The sequence below is a fragment of the Salvia splendens genome, chromosome 1 (assembly GCF_004379255.2).
Source record: "Salvia splendens isolate huo1 chromosome 1, SspV2, whole genome shotgun sequence".
Lineage (NCBI taxonomy): Eukaryota > Viridiplantae > Streptophyta > Magnoliopsida > Lamiales > Lamiaceae > Salvia > Salvia splendens.
Window position 1 is genome coordinate 46,276,990 of NC_056032.1, and position 10,638 is coordinate 46,287,627.

The 10,638-nt window shown below is 38.1% G+C and overlaps 2 protein-coding genes across 2 annotated transcripts; both read right to left on the reverse strand.

Annotated features, from left to right (window-relative positions):
* Positions 1-425: 425 nt before the first annotated feature.
* LOC121756268 (60S ribosomal protein L13-1-like) lies at positions 426-2,410 on the reverse strand. The gene is made up of 5 exons (XM_042151766.1): positions 2,336-2,410; positions 1,678-1,790; positions 1,415-1,548; positions 888-1,046; positions 426-806 (listed from the first exon to the last, which is right to left on the reverse strand). The coding sequence occupies exons 2-5, from the start codon at positions 1,781-1,783 to the stop codon at positions 585-587; spliced, it is 621 nt and encodes a 206-aa protein (XP_042007700.1). The 5' UTR covers positions 1,784-1,790; positions 2,336-2,410; the 3' UTR covers positions 426-584.
* Positions 2,411-3,334: 924 nt separating this feature from the next.
* On the reverse strand, positions 3,335-8,598 carry LOC121756249 (pentatricopeptide repeat-containing protein At3g18110, chloroplastic-like). The gene is made up of 4 exons (XM_042151747.1): positions 4,973-8,598; positions 4,688-4,888; positions 4,370-4,460; positions 3,335-4,005 (listed from the first exon to the last, which is right to left on the reverse strand). Exons 1-4 carry the CDS (start codon positions 8,485-8,487, stop codon positions 3,463-3,465), a joined length of 4,350 nt encoding a protein of 1,449 aa, XP_042007681.1. The 5' UTR covers positions 8,488-8,598; the 3' UTR covers positions 3,335-3,462.
* Between the last annotated feature and the right edge of the window lie 2,040 nt (positions 8,599-10,638).

Here is a 10,638-nt window from a genome sequence, read left to right on the forward strand (position 1 = left end):
ACAGAAAATGAATAGTAATTGTTTGGGTTCGAAAAAAAATTAAAATTCCATTTTTACAAAATTTAATTGGATCCACTTAAATTATACTTCCCTTAAAAGCTATGAAGTAGAGTCTCTAATTTTAGAAACTCCTAATTCTTCTTTAAATGAAATTTTTAATTTTAGAAACTCCTCATTCTTCTTTAATTAAGTGGAACCATTATCCAATAACAATATTTTAAAAAAAAAATTCTTTTCATCCCTCTTACATTTCCATTTCTTTAAAGCTCATGCCGAACCAAATGTTCATAAGTCACATCAGTTTAAACGTTACATTGGTTAAATTATAGATGAAATTTTACAGTAGAAACACTAATCCACCACAATATTCAATGAATTGGACTCCTTGAAATATGTAGTAGTACTTACGATTCAAACGTGAAAAATATTGAAAGTTGAAACTTTGATAAGATTTTGCTGTCTCTGAAAGCTCATACAAAGCAAAGATAAACTAAGAAAATTTCGAACAAAAATCAAGAAAGCTGGTCCAGCCCCAAAACAAAACAGCTTGTAGAATCAGAAAATCACACAAACTCCGTTTTTACCTACTTCTTCTCTTCCTTCTCAGCCTCTGCTGCCCTCTTGGCTCTAACACCGACGTGGCGTGCATTAGTTCGCTCCAGGCGCAGCTTGTCGTATGCCCTGAATGACTTCATGCCTTCTGTGACCTTCACAAGCTCAACTGATGGCTTCTCACTTACAATCGGCAAGAATGGTCCCGTCACTTGGGTGGCAGTTGTCAACTCCTCAGGCGAAGAGTCACCAGCCTAAGATAAAAAAGAAAATGGTTAGGCCATAAAACATCTGTGATAGCAAGCAAGATGAGATATTTGGGCCAGCATCATTACCTTAGTCTTGCGAGCGCGTCTTGGGAAGACAACGAGCTTGGCCTTGAATGTTTTCAGCCTCTGGACATTGGTCTGGAACCCTTCCAACGAACTGTTGCGACGCCTGTGATCGACTGAAATACCAACAGTTGGTGCAAGTTTCTTTGGGATGCCTGCAGCCTTTATATTGAAAGTAAAAATGTGTCAGCATTTGGAGATACTAAAACAACAATAAGAAGTAAACCTCATCAACTACTTCTAGTGTTGATGAAAAATTGCAAGCAATCACAGCAAATGATGAAATAAATTTGCAGTAGCATAGGCAAAAAAAGAATAAAAAGCAGAGGAAACCCAAACAATATACTATTATAGAAGAAAACTAAAATTTTCTAAAATTTTGGATATAGATGGGCAGGCAAGAAAAGCATTCACAAGGGAGCCTAAATAGTCGTTTCAGGCTTTACAAATCCAGGACATACTGAATCACATTAAGATAAGCAAAATAAAATCTTTGATGAAATGATGCATTTCGGAGTAAGAAAACTCACCTTCAGTTCCTCCAGAGAAAATCCCCTACCAGCTCTGACCTTCATGTTGTACTTTAGAGTCTGGCCACGAACAACTGGGCGAAGTGGACCAGCGGTGGGCCTTGGAAATATCTTGATTGCCTTCTGCTGTCTTGCTGAAATAGACAAAGAGAAGCTTTACAGAAGAACAAGACCAGTCCAAACCAGATAACAATAGCTCACAGCATTTCTGTTAAAAACAAATTCAAAGGACCAAAAAATCAGTCATATCTTGAAGTCGGTACCATTTCTTCTCCTGGCCTTGCGTGCAGGCTGATTAAACCATGTCTTCACATAGTTTTGCCAATGTTTCTTGAAGTGCCCGTTGGGAATAACGTTGTTGTGCTTCATGGTTTACCTAAACATGATGAAAGTATAACATCAACTCTCCTAATTTAACCAATCAATTGGCACCAACATTACCATAAATGGAATCATACATGGAAAATTGAGCACACGGTAACAAAGATGATCTTTTTATCCTTTTTAGCAAATAAATTACATGAAATAACCCATATTTGAACCATGAAACAAGGTTAAATATTTGTATTCAGAAAGGCAAACATGAATCGAGTTCTCAGCATTGAATCAGAAAACAATTCAAATTCGAACAATCTTCAAGCCTATAATGCAAAGATTCTACATTTAAACATACTCAGATCACGCAGAACCAAAAACCTTATTTACACACTAAACACATCAAACAAAACCATTCGCGCATATCATCAGGAAACGAACTAAGCGAACCATTTCCCAGCTAGATTAAACTAGATTAATCAGGCAAAGTTCGCAACTACAAAACTTGCAATACAGAAAAATTATAAACATTAAGTGCTCTAAGCTCTAATTTGACGCAACGCATTAAACCAAGAGGATATCTGACATCTTAGGGATGAGACTTACGGCGACAGGGATGAGCACGGCGGACAACGGGGAGCTCCTCCTAGCTCTTTTGCTGCAAATCCACAGAGAAATGAGCTTCTTCTTATATATACTGCCCAAGAAAAACCCTAGATTTTAACGGGTTTTAGGGCCTATTGGGCCGATAAGCGGTAAATGAGATAGCCCGTTAAGTTATTAGCTGAGGAATTAGGCTCGTTTTAGTAATGGGCTTTATCAGCCCAATATATATTTGGCACATGATGTATACTTAATTATATACTAATAATTAATTAAGAAAATTTTATTAGTAAAATTTGAAAATTATGAATCATATTTAATTATAAAAATAACCATAATTGTAATGATAAGATTAATTTTATTATTGTACTATTATTTATCATCGTTGTTATTATGTTAACAGTAATATTTTGTTAAGATAATTTTAATATAGTTATTAAATTATGAATTATAATTAATAAAAATATTTTTTAATTTTATTTTAACTATTATTATATTAAAAATTAATAACTAGTTAAAAAATTAATTATAAAATCATAACTCATACTGTAATTATCAGACTTTTGAATCATAATAATAAAAATAATGAAAATGATTATTACTCCTTACGTTTACAGTTATTAACTTTAATGTTATTGTAGATTTATGGATAGTCTCTAAAAGTTCAAAATCGTAATAATTTTTTTTATATTCCAAACACAGGATAAATAATTTATCAGATACCATATTCATTAGCATTATATTTTTTATATTCATTGCATTATATTTTTTTATATTCATTAGCATTATATTTTTTTAAGATTCTTAATACCCAACAATAAGCTATTAGCTTTTTTTTGCTACTTAACACATAATTTTTTAATATTATACATTTTTATATAATCTATATATGCAATTTATAATATCACATCCGCCCATGTGGGTGGTACAATTTATTTGGAAAATACTAACTTCCAAATTTGGAATTTTTTTCATTTGCTATACCAGTCACAACACTTCTACTTCCAGAAATAAGATAGTAAGATTTATAAAAAAATCATTAACTAATTTAATGATATGCTACAAATTTGGAGTTGTTTTTGCTAATTGTGTTGTATTGCCTATAAACACTATTTTTCACAACATCTATCTTACTTGTATGCTTCACCTTTTGTTTCAGAGAGAGAAGCCCTTTTAATAAACTTCCCCTTAAACCTGCTCATCTTCATCTTCTTCACCATAACACCATTTCCCATCTTGGCCAACTTCTCCCTTCTACCTTCCACATCAGCACGAATAACTGAGTCCCGTTTCTCGTCCGAGAGTAGTGCAAGCCTAGCAAACTTCCTCGGTCTCACCTCCCCCATCCTCTCCCTGATGTCGCTGAATGCAGGAACGAGCCCCCGTCTGATGTAGCATCCCTCGAGGAGCTGCATCGAGTTAGTCTCTGGGGGCAGAGGGGTGTCCTTCAGCTCGAGATCCGAGCAAAACGCAGAGTCTTTCAACCACAGCCTTAAGGAATGCGCTTTGGCAATGAGGATTCCACTCCTTGTTTTACATGGTAAGAAAGGAGACCCCATCTCCCAGAGGTATGCCTTCAGAGTGCTGTTCAACGAGACTTGGTTGTACACTGCGTTTCCTGTGATCAGGACGACGGACTTTGGAGATTCCGGGAAGCCTTCCAACGATGCATCCTGTGGGAGAAAAAGGGTCGAAGGGCAAGACATTCAGTGTTCAATCTGGTGAACTGTCAAATAAGAAACATTTCAGGAAAAGATTTAAGCTTCTAACAAAAAAAGGTGAGTCTAAATCTCAAGCTGCCATGATCTCTCGAAATACTATAACGCAAGAAACTCATGGAAGATGCAGTGTGATATATTTCAAGCAATGGAAATTTTAAGTATTGCTTGGTTAGATATAAATGAAGAACGAAGAGCGAAGAACGAAGAACGAAGAAGTTAGCAGTATCAAGGCTCGAGTCCAGGCAAGGAAATTGACATCAGCCCCACACACAACGTTTCTGAAAACATCAAAGAGCTTAAGAGCAAAAGCATTTGCCTGCATGTGATCAAGCCATAATGTCAGGGCAACAAGAGCAGCACCGGCAGATAGCTTTCTGAAGTCGGCCCCCCAATCCTTGTCAGCCACCCTGCAAGCCAAATCAAAACCAAATGAACAAATCGCAAGGATATAATACAGAAGTTATCTTGAGACATCAAGGATTCGTTGCAGATCATCAGTATATATACAAGCATAAGCAGTAAACTGGAAGCAATAACTGATTTTCAAGTAACTAATTTGTCAATATATTTCCACAACTCTTGAAATAAACGAAGGCTACAAAAGCTGGAAGCAATAACTTATTTTAGTAGCTACCTGAAAACATCTTTGTGATAGATGTTTCTCTTAACTGCCAGTTGGAAAATCCATGTGGCAGTTGCGCGGCGCTCAAAAGCCCACAGCATATCTTCCAACACATTGACAAAGTGAAATGCTGCATTGTCCTCTACAGGTTCCAGATTCTTGAGATAGCAGTCTAGCTCTGACAGCAGCGACATAGAATTATCCGTCAAGAGCCTGTGAAAAAGGACTAATCTTAGTTCACGAACGCGTAATTAACAGATAAACTCCACTTTCCAACGATAGAAATAGAAACATTGCCTTAATGGCAGTTGAAAACCAGCATCTCCAATGGCATTTAGTAGCATAGTGGCTTCACCGAAGCTGTGGCACAGACTAGCTGCCCGAACGAAACAAGTCCATATCCTGTGGTCCGGATTCAAGCCCTCGTTTCTCAACTCCTCAAGCTTCTGGATGCCAACATCAAGATCACCATTCTTGAGGTAAGCATCTATCACTGAACTATATGATAATGTGCCAAGATCCGAACCAGTAGCCTTTAAACTATTAAGCACTTTTTCAGCTTCCTCTGGACGCCCTGAGCTTCCGTATGAAGTCATAAGCAGGTGCATCGTAGCAGCAGTGGGTTCAATTCCTGATTCTTTCATGGTCACCAACAAATTCTCTGCTTTAGCGTGGTTCCCAGATGTTCGGTACATTTTCATCATCAAGTGATAAAATGACCGGTCTAGCTTGTTCCCCTCTGATTTTAGGCCATCAAAGAGCTCTTCAGCTTGCTCAATCATCATCTTCTTACAAAATGCTGCTACCAAGCTCTTGTAGGTGTCTGATTGCGGTTTAAAACCAAGCCGTCTCATTTCATGCATCAATAAAGCAGCTTCTTCGGGCCTACAGTCTCTACAATACATTAGCATTAGAGTACTGTAAGTTTCCTCATCCGGTTTCAGTTCCCGTTCTTGAAGTCGTTGGTATATTTGAACCGTCTTCTTATAATCCTCTATTTGTGTATACATCTTAAGTAACATATTGTATATAACAAGATCAGGAGTGAATCCTGCTCCCTCCATCTCAGAAACTATAGCCTCGACATCCATTACCTGTCTCGCCCTTGACAACAGCCCGATCATAACCTTGTACAGATGCATAGTAGGAAGATAGCCTGCAGCTTTCATTCCATTGTATATCTTCTTCACCTCAAACACATTTCCAGATTGGGCGAATGCCTCGAGCATCAAAATAATCGAACTTTTACTAATCTTGAACCCCATATCTTGAAGATCCTGAATCACAACATAAAGCTCATCTAATCTCCCATCAACAACCAGTGCCTGCAGCAATAAGTTCATTGTATCAACCGTTGGGGAAGGCCCGTCTCTCATCATTGTATTAAAAGCAGCTCTTGCTTTCTCATAACAACCACTCAAAGCATAGGCTTCAAGCAAGGAGTTCCAGACCTTACGGTCCAGAATTTTGCATTTCTGCCTCAGCTTTCCAACGACACTCTCGGCCTTCTCCAGTTGCTTCACTTTTCCATAAGCTTCGACAAGAGCAGTACAAACGGATGTATCATGAAGAGGAATACCCTTTATCTCCGCCTGCTCGTACAAATGATGACCTGTCTCAGGGAGGCCTAACTTACAATAAGAAAGGGACATTGTCTGATACACTTTCTCTGAAGGCTCAATCCCATAGAATCTCATATCGGAATATATCTGAGAAACTTCAACCAAGCGTTCGTTCTCTGCACACGACACAATTAGGTATTCATACATAGCAGAGCTCCCTTCAAACATAAAAACGCTGTTATTTTTGAGATATTCGTCTAAAGCAGCGTCTAACTGACTAGCATTGCAATGAATAACAACCAAAGCCTCAGCTATCAACTGCTCAGATCCGGGCGCATTTTCCTGCACAAAATTTAGTAGCTCTATAGCTTCAGAATGCCGCCCGGATAAACTATATGAACCCAAAATTGATAGCAAATTCTCCTGATTAACTGTAGAGTTCTTCATAACTGCAAGCCTTAACTTTTCTGCAGCAAAATCATAGCAACCTGCTTTTGCAAGTAATGCAGAAATCCTCTCTGAGCTCAAGCCATGAAGTTCTTCGAGATGCTCAACTACTTTCTGAATAAATCTTTCGTTGCTCTCTCCTGCAAGTACACGGATCAGTGCTTCATACATACCAAGATCGGGGACATAACCATCAGAAACCATATCCTGGTACAACATTACTGCCTTCTTTGTGTTCTTTGACCTCATATGCACATCCAGCATGACTCCATATGCAAGCTTATCCGGCTTAATCCCAGTACGGATCATGCAATCATACGTCTCCCCAGCCTGAGCTTGCTGTCCAGCTTTGGCATAGCCACATATCAAAGCACTGTAAGTTCGTAGCGTAGGCCTCACACCGGTATCCAGCATCTCAGACATGACATCTGCCGCTTCCCCCATCTTGTTTGCTTTTCCTAATGAGTCGATGAGGACAGTATACGTCACTGCATCAGGATGCCGGCCAGAGGATTGCAACTCTCTGTAAGTCTGAAAGGCGAGGTCGTGCCTCCCTTGCTTCCCATACATGCTGATTATGGTGTTGTAAGTCATCTCATCTTTTACAAACCCCATCTCCATAAATTCTTGACATATCTCCTTCACCTTCACCACATTCCCTTCTCTTGCAAACGCGTAGAGTAGAGAATTGTACGTCACTGCGTCGGGCAAGAAGCTCTTCGAATGGAGCTCTTTAAAGAGGCGCTCCGCCTCACCAGAAAGCCCACATCTCCCATACACTGAGATCATGGCATTGTACGTCCACAAATCCGGCTGACATCCATGCTCCTCCATGTCGTTGAAGATCTTCACAGCCTCCTCCAAATTGGATTCGCGCGAGCATCCACTGATCAGAGTGTTGTACGTGATGATGTCCGGCCTTATCCCCGATCTCCTCACTTCACCAAGAAGCTCAATCCCCAAATTCGGAGCCATCGGCCCTGATCTCAGCCGCGCATTGATCAACGTGTTGAAACTAACAAGATCCGGCTCACACCCTCGTTCACGCATCAAGTCCAGCAGCTCCTTAACCTTAAGAAACCGACCATTTCTTGCATAAACTCCCATCATCGCATTGTAAACTTGCACTGTATTCCCCACAGTCGATTCAGCTCGGGTGTACATCTCCACAGCTAAACCTTCTTGATTGGCTTTTCCAAGCACGGAGAGAATCGTGGCCAGCATCCTAGCATTCGGAGCATACCAATGGCGAAGATTCAACCACTCGTAAACCTCCAACGCCCTCTGCCAGCTCGACCGCCCCACTCCTTTCACCACGAAGCAGAAATCAGCCGGCGTCATCTGCACCATCTTCTCATCCAAAACATCCGCCACAAACTCATCCGATTTCAGCTCCAATATCCTGTCCGTCAAGAACTGAACCCTCTTCCGCCAGTCCTTGGCCCTCTTCAACGCCAGCTTGTTCATTTTCTTCACTCTGTTTCTGCTAGGCCTTTCGTCGAACACCTCGTCTGCACCCGCAAACCCCCCTTCCTCGTCCACAATCTCATCTCTAACCTCGGGAATCGGCGTTTTCACGGGGGAATCGTGCTGGGATTCGGTGAATTTCAAGTGCGGCCACCTCACAGACGGCGAGGCTCTGTAATAGGTGAATGCTGGCGCGGTTTCTTGCTCGTTTGTGGAGGTAGAAGTTGAGCAACAGGTGAAAGAGGTGTCTTTACTTTGCATCTTTGATTTCCTGCTGCCAGAGCTCAACGGCGGCGTAATGAATCCCAGAATTCCGGTGCTTGCCATGTTTAACATGGGATTTTTGTTTGATTTTACATGTGCTGTTGTTGGAGTGAAGACATATCAGTTTCAAGAAATGGAATTGAAGATTGTATTCAGCTCCTTTTATAGGGTCAATTTCATAATAAGAGAAGTTTGAGGAGATGCTTCGGGATTTATATGATTTACTCACCACTACTCCATTTTTCAAGATGCCACACATTTTAAAGATTAAAAATTAAAAATAAAAATTAAAATTAAAATTAAAATTCAATTCAACTTACAAAAATTTAACAATTTCTAAAAAATCTAATTATATGGAGTATGAGTATTTATTTATTATATTAATTTTTAAAAAACAAAAGAAAAATGAAAAGAGAGAAAAGAGTTAGATATAGTCACATAGGAATAAAGCTCCTCATAGAATTAATTCTCAAATTTAACTAATTAAATTATAATTTAATGTCAAGTCACTGAAATATACCTATAAATTTTCAAAATTGTGAAGGATCCAAAAGCCTCAACTCTCCCCTAGTTGTTGTTGTAGATAATAAAATAATTCAATCTTTATAATTAATTTTCTTGAAAAGTAAAACGCTCCATTAGTTTGTAATTATACTGTTTATTTTTATCAACTTGAGTTTTAAAAAATGCAGACTACGAAAAGATGCATGTGAAAAAAATTAATAGAACATACATCTTGTTTTTATAATGAAATGTAAATAAAATAAATTAATAGTACTGGAATATAAAATTTATATACTAAAATTATATGAGACACATAGTAACGAATGTAATAAAATGTCAAAATTATATGTAATCTTGGACGAATTTAGCATACTTTAAGGTTATATCTTAAATACTCATTTAATAATGGGATATTGACACCTAATACTATGTATCTTTCAAAAAGTTGGGTTTTTCCCACGAACTTTGAAATTGACAAATAATATCACGAACTTTATCCCGAGTTTGTTATTTCTCACAAATGAAAAAATTTCGGTTGTATTAATAGATTGAAGAACAAATTTGGAGGATGTGATTCAAGAAAAACTATTCTCAAAGATTGAAAATCTTGAAACTCTCGAAGTTGTTGTCGAGAAATTACGAAAATAATGATATTATTTGCCGGAATTTTTTCATTGGTGGGAAATAACAAACTCAAGGTAAAGTTCGTGATATTATTTGTTAATTTCAAAGTTCATTGGAAAAATTCAACTTTTTGAAAGTTCCATGATATTAAGTGTCAATATCCCTTTAATAATTCAAGCTATTATAAAGGAATTAAAATTACAACAAAAAAAGATAGAGGAAAATGAAGAGCAAATGGATGAATACTGAGGGGCCAAACTGTAATTTAACTACAAAAGAGATTTCAATTTACAGTTCAATTTCGCGCGGTTGGAAAGCAGCAAAGCTATGGAATTGCAGCATATGAAGCTTCATAGACCTCACTCTCTCCTAAGTCTCCACAGATTTACACTCGTTCTTCCCCTCTTCTTCAAATTCACCCGCATATTCGCAAAACCCCTCTCATTAAGCTCCCCGGGAAGCAAATTAACGAAAGATTACGATCCAGAACCGTTTAATTTATGAGAAATTTCGGAATAAGGGTTTAAATTCGCTGACCTTTCGTAATCAGAGATTCAATTCACTGACCTTTGGTAATTTGGGATCGAGGCATGCGTATTTTTCGTAATAAGGGACTTCTGATATTTTAGTTTATTTATGTGCTTTTTTAATAATATTTCCCTCTAACCATTTATCAATCGTCTAAATTACCCCCTTCAAATTTTTACCAATATTTTATAAAAATAGAATCAGCTCCACGATAACTCAACGGTCTTAATCTATTATAGTCATCCTCGAACAAAGGTGCTAAATCTATCAGACTACCACTCTCTTACTCAAAGATTATATTTTTAGACTCTCTCACATATATCCTAAGATAGTGCGTCAATTTTAGAGAGTTTCTGTGTTAAGACCTCAAGATGTTCTTGAGTTACTGGTGGGGTTTGAATGTATAAGTGAGAATTCTGAGATTGAGGTTAGAAAGGTCGAATCTTTATGGGGAATTTTCAAGTGGGCCAGCAATCAATCAAGAGAGTTCGAACATTTACCTCGTTCGTGTAATATTATGGCTTCGATGCTCGTGCAGGCCGGGTTTTATCGGGAGGTGGAGAACTT

What these genes read in the sequence shown, in the direction of transcription:
- LOC121756268 (XM_042151766.1), bottom strand. Translation starts at nt 1,783, where the DNA reads ATGAAGCACAACAACGTTATTCCCAACGGGCACTTCAAGAAACATTGG. An exon ending in CAAGGCCAGGAGAAGAAATG is followed by an intron (nt 1,549 to 1,677) that starts GTACCGACTTCA and finishes TGTCTATTTCAG; the next exon opens with CAAGACAGCAGAAGGCAATC. An exon ending in TTTCTCTGGAGGAACTGAAG is followed by an intron (nt 1,047 to 1,414) that starts GTGAGTTTTCTT and finishes TTCAATATAAAG; the next exon opens with GCTGCAGGCATCCCAAAGAA.
- LOC121756249 (XM_042151747.1), bottom strand. Translation starts at nt 8,487, where the DNA reads ATGTTAAACATGGCAAGCACCGGAATTCTGGGATTCATTACGCCGCCG. An exon ending in GGTTTTCAACTGCCATTAAG is followed by an intron (nt 4,889 to 4,972) that starts GCAATGTTTCTA and finishes CCTTTTTCACAG; the next exon opens with GCTCTTGACGGATAATTCTA. An exon ending in TATGGCTTGATCACATGCAG is followed by an intron (nt 4,006 to 4,369) that starts GCAAATGCTTTT and finishes TTTCTCCCACAG; the next exon opens with GATGCATCGTTGGAAGGCTT.